At 44.9% G+C, this 19304-nt stretch overlaps 1 protein-coding gene across 1 annotated transcript; it reads left to right on the top strand.

Moving 5' to 3' along the window:
- The first annotated feature begins 2967 nt into the window (after positions 1 to 2967).
- Positions 2968 to 3975, top strand: LOC120989391 (olfactory receptor 1020-like). Its single transcript, XM_040417466.1, has 2 exons — positions 2968 to 2976; positions 3085 to 3975. Exons 1-2 carry the CDS (start codon positions 2968 to 2970, stop codon positions 3973 to 3975), a joined length of 900 nt encoding a protein of 299 aa, XP_040273400.1.
- The last annotated feature ends 15329 nt before the right edge of the window (positions 3976 to 19304 follow it).

Here is a 19304-nt window from a genome sequence, read left to right as displayed (position 1 = left end):
CTATATGGGGTGATCAGGGGTTAATAAGGGGTTAATAAGTGACAGGGGGGTGTAGTGTAATGTGGTGATTGGTGCTACTTACAGAGCTGCCTGTGTCCTCTGGTGGTTGATCCAAGCAAAAGGGACCACCAGAGGACCAGATAGCAGGTATATCAGACGCTGTTAACAAAACAGCGTCTGATATACCTTTCAGGGGTTAAAAAAAATCGCATCTACAGCCTGCCAGCGAATGATCGCCGCTGGCAGGCTGTAGATCAGCTCGTTTACCTTCCGATCCTGTGAACGCGCGCTCCTGTGTGTGCGCGTTCACAGGAAATCTCACTTCTCGCGAGATGACGCGCCGATGCGTCTACGAGGAACAAACCGACCGCCCGCAGGACGCATCCCTGCGTTAGGTACACTGGATGTCACAGATATTTTAGGGATGCGCACACTTTACACAGGAGATGTGGCGCGTATAATTTAACTGTCCGCAGCAGTCTATTTGACGTTATTTAGTGCAGGTTGCGCTATAAATATATATTGATGCTGTCACACACAATAGTCCTTACAAGGACTTTTGGGTCTCACTCCCTATACTTTTTGTCCCTTACTATGCTCAGCTCTCCCTGACTACAAATGAGTCGAACACGCGTAATTGGGTGCTATATAGCACCCGATGACGCGTTCCAGTGGCTACTGGCATTACAGTGAGGGCAGTACTTACCTGCATGTTTATTGGCTGCGTGAGCACATGCGGTACTTGGCCGAGCATGCTTGATCATCACTAGTGTTCACCAAAATTGAAATAAATTGTCTTGTCTCCCCAAAATTCAGTTCTCTCCAGTGTGCCTGAAAATACCAAACCATTGCTTCCTGCAAGTTCTATTTTTTCAATAAAAATGTATTTTTCCCCCAAAAATTTCTTGTCTTTCATTTCTCTCAAAAATTTTTTATAAAATAAGCTATCCATGCCTTGTACTCTCACATGGTGGAGACTTTGACCACCCTTAGGAATTGTTGCTGTGAGAAATGCATGCCACCACGGATATGTGGAGCAGATGTTAGTGCTAGGAACAATACCGTGTCTTTTAAGGCCCACTGGGTCTGCTGCTTGGGACCTGCATGGACAAAGTCCCAAGGAGGAAGAAGTGGAAGTGAAGGATGATGAGCTACCACTGCAGATGTTTGAAAAGCCATAAAAGTTGCTGGTGCAGGACAATGAGGCTTAGGGCTCGTTCACACGAATGTCCCATGTTTTGCGGTCCGCAAACTGCAGATCTGCAAAACACAGATGCCGCCACAGTGTGCCTTCCGCAATTTGCAGCACGGAACAGATGGGCCAATATAGACATGCCTATTATAGTGCACAAAACGGACAAGAATGGGACATGATCTATAATTTTTGTGGGGCAAAATGAATGGAGCAACGGATGCAGACAGCAACACGGAGTGCTGTCCGCATCTTTTGCGGCCCCATTAAAGTGAATGCGTCCGCACCCGACCTGCAAAAAATGCGGCTCCGATGCGGAATCAAACCATGGTCATGTGAATGAGCCCTTATGATGACACTGGCCATGATGACTTATTATTGCACTAGAGGGCAGAGCCAGAAAGAACTGGGTCCTCCTGCACGTTGTCAAGCATCGCAAGATGACAAGCTGACAGTGATATCGTTAGCATGAAGCAAACGAATGATTACAGGATAGCCATGCTTTTAGTGCCTTTCTATCAAAATGGGGAAATGTTTTCCTGGGGCTGAAAGGGGAGTAAAATTGTTGAATTATATTATCAGGATTCACTGGGCACACAGCTTGCCGTAGATGTTGGCAAGCAGATGACTGCCACCCCAGTGTCTGACCAGTAGGCTCCTCTCCACCTACTACTGAATACCCCACCTTCCACCATCTCTGCTACCACAAGTAACAGAATCTGCAGCAGCAGACAATTCAGTTTGAAGAAAATGAGGGAGAAGTGTTTTCATGTGCCAAGCCAGGCTAACAGACATCAGTAACAGTGATGGTCAGTTCGCAGTGTTCGCCAGCGAACACATGCAGGCTGCCATCTTGACTCACCCGTCCGGCAATGCACAGGTAATCCCTTACCTTTGCCTGTGCCGGGAGCCGGTCTGAAATCAAATGCGATCACCAGGAGCAGGCAGTTCCCAGCACAGCCGCCGGGGGCCTTCATCGGGCTGTTCTTGGAACTGCCTGCTCCCGGTGACCACATTTGATTTCAGACCGGCTCCCGGCACAGGTAAGGGCTTACCTGTGCATAGCCGGACGGGTGAGTCAAGATGGCAGCCCGCATGTGTTAGCTGGCGAACACTGCGAACTGGCCATCATCAGTAAACCGATATGTACTACAAGAACTACAAAGCTCAGTCCTGCCTAGACTGTGCCCTTTCTGCAGCACATACCCTGTTGTCTTCCCCCTGGACTTCTGGCCAGACAACTGGCCCAAACTTGCCCAGGACTATCAATGGGGGAGGAGGTAGAGGAAAAATAAATAAATAAAGAGAGAATGACAAGAGGGAAAATTTGAGTCCTAGAAAACCTCAGAGTGTTATATACCAATTTTAAGGCCTGTTGGTCCACTTTTTATTTGGGTAGAATCGATATGGACCCAAATTAAATTTTTTGACTTATAAGTTAGGCTTCTTGCACACGACCGTATTTTCTTTCCGTGTCTGTTCCGCTTTTTTTGCGGACCATATGCGGAACCATTCACTTCACATTCCTGGTCCGTATGTCCGTTTTTCCATTCCTCAAAAAAATAGAACATGTCCTATTATTGTCCGCATTATGGACAAGGATAGTACAGTTCTATGAAGGGCCAGCTGTTCCGTTCTGCAAAATAAGGAATGCACTGCACACGGATGTCATCCTTTTTTTTGCAGACCGCAAAATACATACGGTCGTGTGGAAGAGGCCTTAGAATAAATGGGTGGGTAAGAAGCTCATTAAGTCTTTAGCACTACCGAGTGTCATGGAAAAGGTAGTATAATATATTATCCAGGATGCAAATTTGGACGACTAGTTCCAAATTGTTAAAATTAACGTTTTTGTTTTTTTTCAGGATAACTCTTATCTTTTCTGTACACAGGAGATTAATGTGACTGTGGTAAGTCAGTTTTGCCTGTTCTGTCTTCTCCTGGTGGTTTACTGTGGGACAATATGTGGGAACCTCCTGATCATCACCCTGGTGTCCATCAGCAAGAACCTCCAGTCTCCAATGTACTTCTTCATCTCACAACTGTCCATCGGTGACATCTTATTAACAACTGATATTGTCCCCAACCTGCTCCATATCCTACTGAATAATGGGGGAATCATTCCTTTTATTGACTGTATCACTCAATTCTATTTTTTTGGTTCTGTAGAATCATTAGAATTTTTCCTCCTCACAGTGATGTCTTATGACAGATATATGGCCATCTGTAATCCCCTCCATTATACTTCTATCATGACAGCTCAATTTTGTGTGAAAATGGGCATTCTTTGTTGGTTCTATGGATTTTCCATTAATGCAATTTACACTATAACAACAGCAAATCTAACCTTCTGTGGCCCAAATATCATCAACCATCTATTCTGTGATATTCTTCCATTACTAGAACTTTCCTGCTCTGACACCTCCATTGTTCATTTAGAGATGTATTTCATAGGCTTTCCAAATGTCTTCATTCCAACAACAATTATTGTATTGTCTTACACTTGTATTGTTTTAGCAGTCTTAAGGATTCCATCCAGTACTGGTAGACGGAAAGCCTTCTCCACCTGTAGCTCCCACCTCATTGTGGTCTCCATATTCTACTGGACTCTTTTCAGTGTATATGTTGTCCCAACAAAAGGTCTGACGCTCTCTATGACCAAAATCTTATCACTGCTATATACAGTGTTTACACCTTTCATCAACCCTATTATATACAGTCTGAGGAATAATGAAATTAGAAAAGCTGTGGAGGAAACACTTCATAAGCTTATGGTCTGGTAAAATAAATTATCTTATATACAGTACATCACTAAGGTTATGTCTTGATATATCTAGATAAAAAAGGAAGGATAGCGCCTAATATGATATTCTGGCTTTCTAGGAAATATACGGTATTTGTAGAGATGAGCAAATTTCTCAAAAATTTGATTCAGCCGGTTCAGCAAATTCTCTGAAAAGATTCGATCAGAATTTATTCGTGGTGAATCACATAAAAAAACGGCTATTTCCTGGCTTCAGAAAGCCTCTATAGTGGTGTAGAACACTGTGCCTTGCAGCAACCACGCATAGGGAGTCTGCTGTGGTAGTGAAATAATACTGTGAGTCAGTATAACATGCAGATGACAGGCGTCGCTCTAAGAATCACTGCACACTTCACTTATTTTGGCAGTCACGGGGCCAAAACTGACCAAATAACTCAAGTATGAACTCAGCCTTACAGGTCGATGTTAGCGCCAAGAAGCGCACTACTTTTACACCGTCGTCAGCTGATTTTACATAGCTGTCTACAGAACCTGTTCTATTAAACGCTTATACAAGTAGAGCCCCCCCGACAGAGCAGAGATGGTGCCAGCAGTAAGTTTGTGTTGATGTCACTGATTATTTTGCCCTTCCTCAGATCCGTCAGAACAATAACCCCCAAAAACAGATCCTGTCTGTTGAGCATCCGCCTTCACTCGTTGAGAATTTGGTCAGTAACCCATCAGTATTGCTAAAGCCAAAAAAAGTGGAGTGGAGTGGATCCAAAACAGAGATGACACGAGAATGGAATATTTTCATGTCTTCTGTGTTTTGTACCCACTCCTGCTTTTGGCTACCAAATCATAAGCCAATTCTGATGGGACCATACAGGCCTTACAGCTGCTACATAGATAGGATCCATTTTGTGTCTCGTTTTTCCTTCCTTCTGGCAGATCAGAAGAAGGGTCAAATAAATGATGATGTCAAACAGGCCAAAAAGGCAAAATAATTGCCCAGTCATGGAGTGGGGAGAGGGAGAGAACAGCATGAGAAGTCCACAGAGTGGCCCACTGACATGGTGGTGAGGTGGAAAGCAGCATGAAAAGACCACAGAGTGGCCCAGTGACATAGTGGTGAGGTGGAAGCAGCATCAGGAGGCTACAGAGTGGCCCAGTGACATAGTGTTGAAGTGGAAGCAGCAGCATAAGGTCACAGACTGGCATGGTGACATAGTGTGGAGGTCGAAGCAGTAGCAGCATGAGAAGGCCACAGAGTGGCACAATAACAGAGTGTAGACGTGCCAGCAGCAGCATGAGGAGACCACAGAGTGGCCTACAGAGTTGTGAGTTGGCAGCAGTATGAGGAGACCACAGAGTGGCAAGGTGACATAGTGTGGAGGTGGCAGCAGCATGAGGAGACCACAGAGTGGCATAATGACATAGTGTGGAGGTGACAGCAGCAGCATGAGGAGGCCATAGAGTGGCCTAGAGACACAGTTGTGAGTTTTCAGCAGCATGAGGAGGCCACAGAGTGGCAAGGTGACATAGTGTGGAGGTGCCAGTAGCAGCAGCATGAGGAGGCCACAGAGTGGCACAAGAACAGAGTGTCAAGGTGGCAGCTGCATCAGGAGGCCACAGACTAGCAAGGTGACATAGTGTGGAGGTGGCAGCAGCAGCATGAGGAGACCACAGTGTGGCTGCTCATCAGCGACTCTAGACTCAAGCTGCTGCTGATGGAACTAGTACTGCTCCTACCCAACCACCCCAACACAGCAGCCATGGCAGTGGAACGAGAGCACAGAGGGCTCCTCCGGTCAGACCTGCGAGAGGATGGACGATGGCGCATATAGGCACTGACTACATAGAATGTCTCTATAGTAGTTCAGTTTGTCCTCCCTCTCAGTGGGTGTAAAAAAGGCCCCTATTTTGGACTGGTAGAGAGGGTCCAACAAGGTGGAGAGCCAGAAGTCATCGGTCTGCCAAATGGTGACAATTCGGCTGTCACTACCCAAGCAAGTGAGCATGTAGCGGGTGTCACATGCCAAGGGGTTTCATGGGGGAACCTCCGGGACGTCTTACGAGTGGGGAAAGGCAAACAGGCCAAGGACCATGGAGCACATAACTAATACAAAGGAAACAAGGCATGTGACAATGACTATAACTGAAGACCTCAATGCACTGAACAGATCAGTGAATGAGAACCCACTGTGCCACTGACTAGCAATACTCTGGAGTGGCGTAACTAAGCAACTACCTGGTCTTCACTAGAGCCTCCGATGGTGAGGATAGGCTTGAGCCACGGTAGTTGCCAGGGGCGACTCCAGAGCGTAAACCAAGTCAGTGGAACAGGCGGCAAAGGAGATACCAGAGCAAGGCATGTCATAGTACCGAGCAAAGACAAGGCATAGAATGGTACCGGACAAGGACAAGACATAGCTTGGTACAGGACAAGTACAAGACATAGCATAGGAAGGACATTCCCCCTCCGGGGAACACAGGAAACCTCTCTTGAAGGTGTACATGGACATCACAATGACAGAAGCAAACATGAATAGAACACCAGGAGCAGTAAGGACTGCCAGACAGACAATGACAGGAACATGGCACAGAAACATGGAAAGGCATAGCAAGGCAACAGAATACAAAACAGGAACAAGGCATGGCATGGAACAGGGCATGGATGAGGCATAGCAAGGTACAAGACATGGTTCAAGACAGAAGACAACAATACAGAACCAGGTGGCACATACCAAGACGTAGATGACCCCTTGGGTCAGTAGCAAAAGGCAAAACCTGGCAAAGCAAACATAGATAGACATGGCAGAGCAAAAGGGTTAAACACCCACAAGGCATAGCAAGGACAAACTGACCAAAGACATAGCAGGGTACAGGACAGCCTAAATTAACAGAACTGACCCCCATACTGCACAAAGAAACAGGACAGCATGAACTAACAGCACTGACCACAAGCACACAGACTGACCCCAACACTCCACGCTCAAAGGCAGAAATAGCAGCCTAACGAGCGCACCTGAAAGGACACTTCGAGGAACAGACCAGGGGAGGTGAACCCCATCAGAACCAAACAGGGAGGTACCAAATCAGGTCAGGGGTAACCAGGAACCACAGCATACCAAGCTGCAATACAGGATGTTGCCCCTTGTAACCAGCATGCACGGAAACACTGCAGCCAGTACGCAAGAGCACCACCAACCTGACATACCCACAGGGAGATGATACATCCAAAGGCGGTACACAAACACATGGGCAGGAACACACTAGATACCGCAGCCAACAAGCAGGCAAAAGCAACCAGCCTGCATGGAACACCGCAGCCAGTACGCAAAAGGCGTGCAGCCAGCCTGTACGGCAATCCACATCACGGTGAACCGCACCATGACAGCAGGCCACAAGTGACTTGGAGAGACTCCCTGCCTAAATTTCCACTGCATACTGCCACAGTGAGCCTGGGTCATCTGCCTCGTCTTCCTCATCTCCCTCTTGATCCTCCAGCTACTCCTGCTCCTCTCTTGTCAGTTGTGTAGAAAAACACCCCAATTCGCTACATATTGCTTGTGCTCCACTGTCCTCCTCCTCCTCCAGTTCAGCCCCCACAGGGCTCATGTGGCTCATGTCTCCAGTCCCCTGATAGATTTAACAGCATCTGTTCCAGGACATGAAGCAGTAAAATAACATTGTTCATCCCGTAGTCCTGGCGACTGACAAAAACCTTGGCATCCGCAAAGGGCCTGAGCAAACAGCAGGGTGTCACGCATGAGCTGCCACTGGCTGACATCGAAGTTACACAGGGGAGTACTCCTGTCCCTTGGATCATCAAGAAATCGTTTATGGCCTTTCTCTGTTTGTATAGTCGGTCCAACATATGGAGGGTGGAATTCCAACGTGTGGAAACGTCGCATATCAGCCTATGTTGGGGGATGCCGTTCTGCCGCTGCAGCTCAAGGAGGGTGTGCTTTGTGGTGTACGAGTGGCTGAAGTGCATGCAAAGTTTCCTGGCCATTTTTAGGATGTCTTGCAGATGGGTGGAAGACTTCAGGAACCACTTGACAACAAGATTGAACATGTGCGCCATGCTTGATGCTGCGCCCTCCTTGATGCTGCGCCGACACCATGTTCTTCCCGTTGTTTTCACCATGGTTACAATTTTCAGTTGTCGCGGAGATAGCCAGAATTTTAATTTATTGTTGAAGGATACGAATCAGTTCCTCCCCTGTGTGACTCCATTCGCTCAGGCAAATGAGTTATAGAACAGCGTGACACCGCTGTGCCCTGCACATGTGGTATGCTGGAGGAGCACTGTGAATTGTCTCTGCAGTGAAGGCTGAGGACACGTGGTGGATAAGGAGGCAGAGGCGGACATTCTCGCAGGACCAACGGCATGAGAACGTGGAGGCAGAAGCGTCGTCATCTGGCCAAGTTGCTGGTGTGGCTGTGCAGGAACCACATTCACCCAGTGGGCCGTAAAGGACATGTATTGTCCCTGACCATAGTAACAGCTCCACACATCAGCGCTGCCGTGCATTTTGGCAGACACCGACAGGCTCAAGGACTGGCCCACCTTCTGTTCTACATATTTGTGCAAACTTTTCAAGTGTATGATGCCCTCCTTTATGTGTTATAAAGGGTGTATTGGAGTGCCGGTTCCTTGTTATTTTTGGCAGCCCTTTCACTTAGTGCATAGGCTTTATGAGTGTAGGAATCCCACTACCTGAACTATTGCACCACAATGTCAATGAGGCCCTCCATTATGTGATATACAGGTTGTATCTTAACAATTTTTCCTCTAAAATAGATTTTATTTTTTCCGGTTTTGGCGGAGTTACAGGGATCAGGCCAGTCATCCACAGGTGGTTCGGAGGGTGGGTTCCTGCACCAACAGCGGCCATGTACACAACTGTCCAGCCAGGGCACTGTTTTGGATGATGAGAAGAATGATAAGGAGGAGGAGGAACCCTGTTCACAGCAGGGTGTCGCTGAAATCACCTCACAGGCATCACTGGAGCGTGGCTGGGGGGATACAGATGACACAGATGATACGCCTCCCACATAGGACAGCTTGTTATTGCCTCTGGGCAGCCTGGTTCACATGAGCGACTACATGCTGCAGTGCCTGAGCAATGACCGCTGAGTTCCCCTGATTGAAACCAGTGCTAATTACTGGGTGGCCACCCTGATGGATCCTCGCTACAAAGACAATGTGCCGTCCTTACTTCCATCACAGGAGCGTGATTGGAAGATGCGTGAATACAAGCACACGCTGGTAGACTCGCTACTGACGGCTTTTCCTCCTGACAGCAGGGGTTCTGAGGAAGCACGAGTCGGAGGAGGAGGAAGTCGCCAACACAGCTGGGGCACCGCCAACACCTCAGAAGAGAGGGTTAGCATGGACAAAATGTGGAAAAGCTTTGTCAGCACGCCACAACATCCAACACCAACATCTGATATGGACTGTCTTAGCAGGAGGCAGCATTTCAGCAACATGGTGGAACAGTACGTGTGCACAAGTCTGCCCGTACTGACTGATGGGTCTGCCCCATTCAAATATTGGGTCTCTAGATTGGACACATGGCCTAAGCTTGCCCTTTATGCCTTGGAGGTGCTGGCCTGCCCTGCAGCAAGTGTATTGTCCGAACGTGTGTTTAGCACAGCAGGGGGTGTGATCACGGACAGGAGCATCCACCTGACAACAGCCAATGTCGACAAGCTCACATTCAGTAAAATGAACTAGGCACGGATCCCACAGGACTTGTCTGTACCTTGTGCAGAGTAGAGGAGTAACCCAGCTGCACCCAGCCATTGCTATATTCCAGCGCAGTTTGTGCGTTTTGTTTGCCAGTTCCCAATGTTTTGGGGCCTCCACAAACCAAAAATTAAATAAACAGTGTCGGCTTCCTCCCCCGCATCCTCCTTGTCTTCCACCTGCACTGCCACATCCACCTCCTCCTTCACTCGGATCTCCACCTCCTGGCTCAAGATTTTTATTTGTTATAATAGCAGAGTAGAGAAGTATACCGGCCATATCCAGCCATTGTTATACTCTAGCACAGTTTGTGCATTCTGTTTGCCATTTACTAATGTTTTGGGGCCTATCCAAATTAAAAATTAAAAAAATTAAAAAAACACCAATACAAAAACAGTGTTGACTGCCTCCTCCGCCTCTTCCACCTCCACCTCCTAACTCAAGATTATTGTTTGTTATAATGTCTAATGAGTAGAGAAGTATACCAGCCACACCCCAAAAATGGTTATAGGTCACACACAGAAATCAGACAAAACAGACAAATAAAAAATAAATAAAAAATAAATAACCCCCCCAAAAAAAACACAAAATCAGTGTTGGCTTCCTCCTCTGCCTCTTCCACCTACACCGCCACGTCACAGCCTATTCAGCTTCCTACTCCACTTAGACATCTGCGTCCTGGTTCAAGATTATTACTTTTTATTGTTATGTATTACAGTGATGAGCGCAGGGGCAATATTCAAAATTGCGATATTTCGCAAATATTTGGGCGAATATTCATCATATATTCACGAATTTGAGAATTTGTGATCTCGTCATTATTTTCTTGATTGCGAAAATTGGCAATCGGAAAATTTGCGATAAAATTTGCAATAGGAAAATTTGCGATCAACACTACTATAGGAAACTTTCCTATTGGTTTCTAGGGATGTTGCTGTGCCGATATTCGCGATAAATTTGCAATAAATTTTCAATAAATTCGCAATTAGAATATTTGTGAAAACTAATATATAGCACTATATTTTAAGTATTTGTGAATTCTCAAAGTGGCGATATTCGCAATTAAAATTCGCAATTCGAATATTCGCGCTCAACACTAATGTATTATAAGTCATTTCCTTATTCACATTTTGTTTGCAGGGCAATTGTCCTGCTCTTACCCCCATTTTGCTTCCTTTTGCAGCCCTCTAGCCCTTTCTATGGCTTTTTTTATGGCCATTTTACAGCCCCAAAGTTCGGGTCCCCATTGACTTCAATGGGGTTAAGGGTCAAGTTCGGGTACCAGAACAGAACTTTGAAACAAAGTTCGGCAGAAATGCTTTACAAAGAGTAGTAAGTAGGTGGCTCACTCTGATTTATCACGATAGGTGCACAGGTTCAAAGAAACACCCCCTGGTTCTAATTCATACAGATATAGGTTGGATAGAACCGGCACTCAGAACAATAGGAATTCACGTGGAACTTGAATTAAAATATTTATTAAACAGTAATATTACTGTTTAATAAATATTTTAATTCAAGTTCCACGTGAATTCCTATTGTTCTGAGTGCCGGTTCTATCCAACCTATAAAGTTCGGCAGAACACAGCTTATCCGAACATTCACGGGTTCGCTCATCCCCAATAATTTGGCCTCCATTTCACCAGAAATAAAACATTTCCCCATTTTGCTTTGATAGCGAGGATGTAAGAGAATATCTAACCAGTAATAATCAAACTCCTTCATGTGAGTGATATGCTTGTGAATGAGCAAACATAGAGCTTGTCAATCTGGCCAGTGTGCCCGAGGACCCAGTTCTTTTTGGCACCACAACCCACTGAGATGACTGGGTATCATCCTCATTCTCCTGCTCCTTCATCTCCTCCGGTGTCAGCTTCTGATCATCCTCCTCCATGAGACTTTCTTCTTGTGTGTCCCCAACAGTTACAGGCCAGACAGAACGATGCGTTGCATGTTTTTTTCTGCTGTTGTTCTGTTTTAAGATAAATATAAGAGGGATAACGTTGTCCATGCTGCAGTCTTCCCTACTGACTAATTTTGTGCCCTCTTCGAGGAGCTTTAGCACAAGACAGGCATCTTGGACAAAATTGTTCATAGCTTTCTGCTGCTCATACAGACGCTCAAGCATGTGCAAAGTGAAATTACAGAGAGTTGGGAAATCACTGATCAGTGTACGGGGTTGCAAACCATCAGTAGATTTACAGACAGTCTGCAAAACCAGGATAATCCTGCCCTTGAGTTTTCTTCAGTATTCACGGCACATGTACTATGAATACTGTGGCCACCGTACATTATGTAGGCTGCAGGCTTCTTCCATGTCAGCCTGCAGCCTGTGACCTCTCTGTCCCGGCGCAGGTGGCGCCTGTGTGTGTGGGATGACATCATCTTGCGGTGCAGTGATAAACTGCAGGCTTACCTGGAAGAGATAAGCGCCATACACTACAGACTGTGGCATGGAGTAGGAATCAGGTAAGTTTTTTTTTTTTTTTTTTAAAGATATAGGGGCAGTGGGGCATTATAACCACCTCCGGACCGCCTAATGCAGGATCGCGTTCCGGAGGTGGCAGCCCTGCGCAGAGTCACGCATATATGCGGCATCTCGCGATGGCCGAGATTTCCTGTGAACGCGCGCACACAGGCGCGCACGCTCACAGGAACGGAAGGTAAGAGAGTTGATCTCCAGCCTGCCAGCGGCGATTGTTCGCTGGCAGGCTGGAGATGTGTTTTTTTTAACCCCTAACAGGTATATTAGACGCTGTTTTGATAACAGCGTCTAATATACCTGCTACCTGGTCCTCTGGTGGTCCCCTTTGTTTGGATCGACCACCAGAGGACACAGGTAGCTCAGTAAAGTAGCACCAAGCACCACTACACTACACTACACCCCCCCCCGTCACTTATTAACCCCTTATTAGCCCCTGATCACCCCTGATCACCCCATATAGACTCCATAATCACCCCCCTGTCATTGATTACCCCCCTGTAAAGCTCCATTCAGACGTCCGCATGATTTTTACGGATCCACTGATAGATGGATCGGATCCGCAAAACGCATCCGCACGTCTGAATGAAGCCTTACAGGGGCGTGATCAATGACTGTGGTGATCACCCCATATAGACTCCCTGATCACCCCCCTGTCATTGATCAACCCCCTGTAAAGCTCCATTCAGACGTCCGCATGATTTTTACGGATGCACTGATAGATGGATCCGATCCGCAAAACGCATCCGGACGTCTGAATGAAGCCTTACAGGGGCGTGATCAATGACTGTGGTGATCACCCCATATAGACTCCCTGATCACCCCCCTGTAAAGCTCCATTCAGATGTCCGCATGATTTTTACGGATGCACTGATAGATGGATCCGATCCGCAAAACGCATCCGGACGTCTGAATGAAGCCTTACAGGGGCATGATCAATGACTGTGGTGATCACCCCCCTGTCATTGATTACCCCCCTGTAAAGCTCCATTCAGATGTCCGCATGATTTTTACGGATGCACTGATAGATGGATCCGATCCGCAAAACGCATCCGGACGTCTGAATGAAGCCTTACAGGGGCATGATCAATGACTGTGGTGATCACCCCATATAGACTCCCTGATCACCCCCCTGTAAAGCTCCATTCAGATGTCCGCATGATTTTTACGGATGCACTGATAGATGGATCCGATCCGCAAAACGCATCCGGACGTCTGAATGAAGCCTTACAGGGGCATGATCAATGACTGTGGTTATCACCCCATATAGACTCCCTGATCACCACCCCTATCATTGATCACCACCCCTGTCATTGATCACCCCCCCTGTCATTGATCAACCCCCCTGTCATTGATCACCCCCCTGTCATTGATCACCCCCCCTGTAAGGCTCCATTCAGACATTTTTTTGGCCCAAGTTAGCGGAATTTATTTATTTTTTTCTTACAAAGTCTCATATTCCACTAACTTGTGTCAAAAAATAAAATCTCACATGAACTCACCATACCCCTCACGGAATCCAAATGCGTAAAATTTTTTAGACATTTATATTCCAGAATTCTTCTCACGCTTTAGGGCCCCTAGAATGCCAGGGCAGTATAAATACCCCACATGTGACCCCATTTCGGAAAGAAGACACCCCCAGGTATTCCGTGAGGGGCATATTGAGTCCATGAAAGATTGAAATTTTTGTCCCAAGTTAGCGGAACGGGAGACTTTGTGAGAAAAAAATTAAAAATATCAATTTCCGCTAACTTGTGCCAAAAAAAAATAATTTCTATGAACTCGCCATGCCCCTCATTGAATACCTTAGGGTGTCTTATTTCCAAAATGGGGTCACATGTGGGGTATTTATACTGCCCTGGCATTCTAGGGGCCCCAAAGCGTGAGAAGAAGTCTGGGATCCAAATGTCTAAAAATGCCCTCCTAAAAGGAATTTGGGCCCCTTTGCGCATCTAGGCTGCAAAAAAGTGTCACACATCTGGTATCGCCGTACTCAGGAGAAGTTGGGGAATGTGTTTTGGGGTGTCATTTTACATATACCCATGCTGGGTGAGAGAAATATCTTGGTCAAATGCCAACTTTGCATAAAAAAATGGGAAAAGTTGTCTTTTGCCAAGATATTTCTCTCACCCAGCATGGGTATATGTAAAATGACATCCCAAAACACATTCCCCAACTTCTCCCGAGTACGGAGATACCAGATGTGTGACACTTTTTTGCAGCCTAGGTGGGCAAAGGGGCCCACATTCCAAAGAGCACCTTTCGGATTTCACAGGTCATTTACCTACTTACCACACATTTGGGCCCCTGGAAAATGCCAGGGCAGTATAACTACCCCACAAGTGACCCCATTTTGGAAAGAAGACACCCCAAGGTATTCCGTGAGGGGCATGGCGAGTTCCTAGAATTTTTTATTTTTTGTCACAAGTTAGTGGAAAATGATGATTTTTTTTTATTTTTTTTTTCATACAAAGTCTCATATTCCACTAACTTGTGACAAAAAATAAAAACTTCCATGAACTCACTATGCCCGTAAGCGAATACCTTGGGGTCTCTTCTTTCCAAAATGGGGTCACTTGTGGGGTAGTTATACTGCCCTGGCATTCTAGGGGCCCAAATGCGTGGTAAGGAGTTTGAAATCAAATTCTGTAAAAAATGACCTGTGAAATCCGAAAGGTGCTCTTTGGAATATGGGCCCCTTTGCCCACCTAGGCTGCAAAAAAGTGTCACACATCTGGTATCGCCGTACTCAGGAGAAGTTGGGGAATGTGTTTTGGGGTGTCATTTTCCATATACCCATGCTGGGTGAGAGAAATATCTTGGCAAAAGACAACTTTTCCCATTTTTTTATACAAAGTTGGCATTTGACCAAGATATTTATCTCACCCAGCATGGGTATATGTAAAATGACACCCCAAAACACATTCCCCACCTTCTCCTGAGTACGGCAATACCAGATGTGTGACACTTTTTTGCAGCCTAGGTGGGCAAAGGGGCCCATATTCCAAAGAGCACCTTTCGGATTTCACAGGTCATTTTTTACAGAATTTGATTTCAAACTCCTTACCACACATTTGGGCCCCTAGAATGCCAGGGCAGTATAACTACCCCACAAGTGACCCCATTTTGGAAAAAAGAGACCCCAAGGTATTCGCTGATGGGCATAGTGAGTTCATGGAAGTTTTTATTTTTTGTCACAAGTTAGTGGAATATGAGACTTTGTATGAAAAAAAAAAAAAAAATCATCATTTTCTACTAACTTGTGACAAAAAATAAAAAATTCTAGGAACTTGCCATGCCCCTCACGGAATACCTTGGGGTGTCTTCTTTCCAAAATGGGGTCACTTGTGGGGTAGTTATACTGCCCTGGCATTCTAGGGGCCCAAATGTGTGGTAAGGAGTTTGAAATCAAATTCTGTAAAAAATGACGAGTGAAATCGAAAAGGTGCTCTTTGGAATATGGGCCCCTTTGCCCACCTAGGCTGCAAAAAAGTGTCACACATCTGGTATCTCCGTACTCAGGAGAAGGTGGGGAATGTGTTTTGGGGTGTCTTTTTACATATACCCATGCTGGGTGAGAGAAATATCTTGGCAAAAGACAACTTTTCCCATTTTTTTATACAAAGTTGGCATTTGACCAAGATATTTATCTCACCCAGCATGGGTATATGTAAAAAGACACCCCAAAACACATTCCCCACCTTCTCCTGAGTACGGAGATACCAGATGTGTGACACTTTTTTGCAGCCTAGGTGGGCAAAGGGGCCCATATTCCAAAGAGCACCTTTCGGATTTCACAGGTCATTTTTTACAGAATTTGATTTCAAACTCCTTACCACACATTTGGGCCCCTAGAATGCCAGGGCAGTATAACTACCCCACAAGTGACCCCATTTTGGAAAGAAGAGACCCCAAGGTATTTCGTGATGGGCATAGTGAGTTCATAGAAGTTTTTATTTTTTGTCACAAGTTAGTGGAATATGAGACTTTGTAAGAAAAAATAAATAAAAAAAATCAGCATTTTCCGCTAACTTGTGACAAAAAATAAAAAGTTCTATGAACTCACTATGCCCATCAGCGAATACCTTAGGGTGTGTACTTTCCGAAATGGGGTCATTTGTGGGGTGTTTGTACTGTCTGGCCATTGTAGAACCTCAGGAAACATGACAGGTGCTCAGAAAGTCAGAGCTGCTTCAAAAAGCGGAAATTCACATTTTTGTACCATAGTTTGTAAACGCTATAACTTTTACCCAAACCATTTTTTTTTTTACCCAAACATTTTTTTTTTTATCAAAGACATGTAGAACTATAAATTTAGAGCAAAATTTCTATATGGATCTCGTTTTTTTTGCAAAATTTTACAACTGAAAGTGAAAAATGTCATTTTTTTGCAAAAAAATCGTTAAATTTCGATTAATAACAAAAAAAGTTAAAATGTCAGCAGCAATGAAATACCACCAAATGAAAGCTATATTAGTGAGAAGAAAAGGAGGTAAAATTCATTTGGGTGGTAAGTTGCATGACCGAGCAATAAACGGTGAAAGTAGTGTAGGTCAGAAGTGTAAAAAGTGGCCTGGTCTTTCAGGGTGTTTAAGCACTGGGGGCTGAAGTGGATAAGGGGGTCACAGATAGGCGTCCCTACCTTAAGGGGGGATCAGATGTGTGGCACTATACAAGGGCACAGTGTGTGGCACTAAAATAAGTTACAGTGTATGGCACTATAAGGGGGCACAGTGTGTGACAAAATAGGGCACAGTATTTGGCACTAGAGAAGGAACACTGTGTGGCACTAGAGGGGACACAGTGTGTGGCACTATAGGGGCCACAATGTGCGTCACTAGAGGAGACACAGTGATTGGAACTAGAGGAGACACAGTGTGTGTCACTAGAGGGAACACAGTGTGTAACACTAGAGGGGACAAAGTGTGTGTCACTAGAGGGGACACAGTGTGCATCACTAGTGGGGACACAGTGTGTAGTACTAGAGGGGACACAGTGTGTGGCACTAGAAGGGACATAGTGTGTGGCACTACAGGGAGCACAGTGTGTGGTACTATAAGGAGGCACAGTGTGTGGCACTATAAAGGGGCTATGTAAGCTACTGGGGGAACTAAAGGGGACTATTTAAAAAACTAGAGGCACTATAGGGGGCTATTTAAACTACTGGGGGCACTATAGCAGGCTTTTTAAACTACTTGGGGCACTATAGAGGGCTATTTACAATACTTGGGTCAGTATAGGGGGCTTTTTAACCCCTTACCGACCTTTGACATACTGTTACGTCATGGGAACTTCTGAGTTCCTGCAATTTGACGTAATAGTACATCATAGTGATCGTGCGGGCAACGGAGCGGTGCGCGCGCGATCACTGAAGGGGCCCGGCAGTCAGTGGTAGCCAGGCCCCTGCTGTATCCTCCAGCATCGCTGTAAAAGCCGATGGCGGCGGATTAACCCCTTCTATACCCGGTCCTCGCTGACTGCGACATAGAAGAGGTTTGTGTCAGGTGAACGATTGCATCGAGTCCCCGCACTGCTGTGGCGGGGACTCGATGCGACACAAGGCAGCCCGATGCCGTGCAGAGGCTGCCCAATGCCTTGCATGGCATCAGGACCTGCCTTCTACGGGAGCCGAGGAGATCCAGCCTCAGGCCGTCTCCTAGGCAACCTGTTAGTGTATGACTCAGTGTCATACACTAACAGGCAATGCATTACAATACAGATGTATTGTAATGCATTGCAGAGGGGATCAGACCCCCAAAAGTGAATGTCATAAATAAAGTAAAGTTAAAAAAAATGTTAAAAAAAAGTATTTTTAATAAAATTAATAAAGTAATTAAATTAATAAATAATAATAAAAAAGCCCCTTTCCCCTGATTTTATATAAAACAATTTAAAAAACAAAACAAAACCCACACATATTAGGTATCAATAAAACCACCACCTCATCCCGTAATAAATGAGCCCCTACCTAAGACAATCACCCAAAAAAAAAAAAAAAAACTATAGCTCTCAGAACATGGAGACACTAAAACATCATATTTTTTTGTTTCAAAACTGCTAATATTGTGCTAAAGTGAAATACATAAAAAAATTATACATATTAGGTATCGCCACGTCCGTAACAACCAGCTCTATAAAAATATTACATGACCTAACCACTCAGATGAACACCGTAAAAAAAAAAAAAAAAGTGTAAAAAAAAAGCCATTTTTGTCACATTACCTCACAAAAATTGCAACAGCAAGTGATAAAAAAGGCGTATGACACCCAAAATAGTACCAATCAGACCATCACCTCGTCCCGCAAAAAATGAGACCTTACCTAAGAGAATCGGTCAAAAAATACAAAAACTATGGCTCTCAGACCATGGAGACACTAAAATATGATTATATTTTTTACTTCAAAACTGCTATTATTGTGCTAGGATGGAAAAAAATAAAAAAAAGTATACATATTAGGTATCACCACGTCAGTAACAAACAGCTCTATAAAAATATTACATGACCTAACTACTCAGGTGAACATCGTAAAAAAAATATAAATAATGTGTAAAAAAAAGCCATTTTTGTCACATTACATCACAAAAATTGCAACAGCAAGTTATTAAAAAGGCATATGCCCCCCAAAGTAGTAACAATAAGACCGTCACCTCATCCCGCAAAAAATGAGACACTACCTGAGAGAATCGGTCAAAAAATAAAAAAGCTATGGCTCTCAGACTATGAGACACTAAAATATCATTGTTTCGGTTTCAAAAATGCTATTATTGTGTAAAACTTAAATAAATAAGAAAAGGTAGACATATTAGGTATTGCCACATGCGTAACGATCTTCTCTATAAAAAAGTCACATGACCTAATTTCTCAGGTAAACGCTGTAAAAATAAAAAATAAAAACGGTGCCAAAACATTCATTTTTTTGTTACCTTGTGTGGCGAAACCAACCTCGCCACTGGGTTTTGGAGAGGCCTGTTTAAAAGCCTCTTGCCTCAGGATTATGGCCCATACTAACTTTTAAACCCCTGAACCTATTCAAGTGAATTTTGGATAGGTTTGTCCCCAAGTTATACTGTTTAAATTGATGTAAGTTATATGTAGGGACAATGTAAACTCACAAAGTTGTAACA

The sequence above is a fragment of the Bufo bufo genome, chromosome 1 (assembly GCF_905171765.1).
Source record: "Bufo bufo chromosome 1, aBufBuf1.1, whole genome shotgun sequence".
NCBI lineage: Eukaryota > Metazoa > Chordata > Amphibia > Anura > Bufonidae > Bufo > Bufo bufo.
The sequence above is the reverse complement of the archived record's forward strand: the minus strand, read 5'-3'. Positions and strand labels throughout refer to the sequence as shown.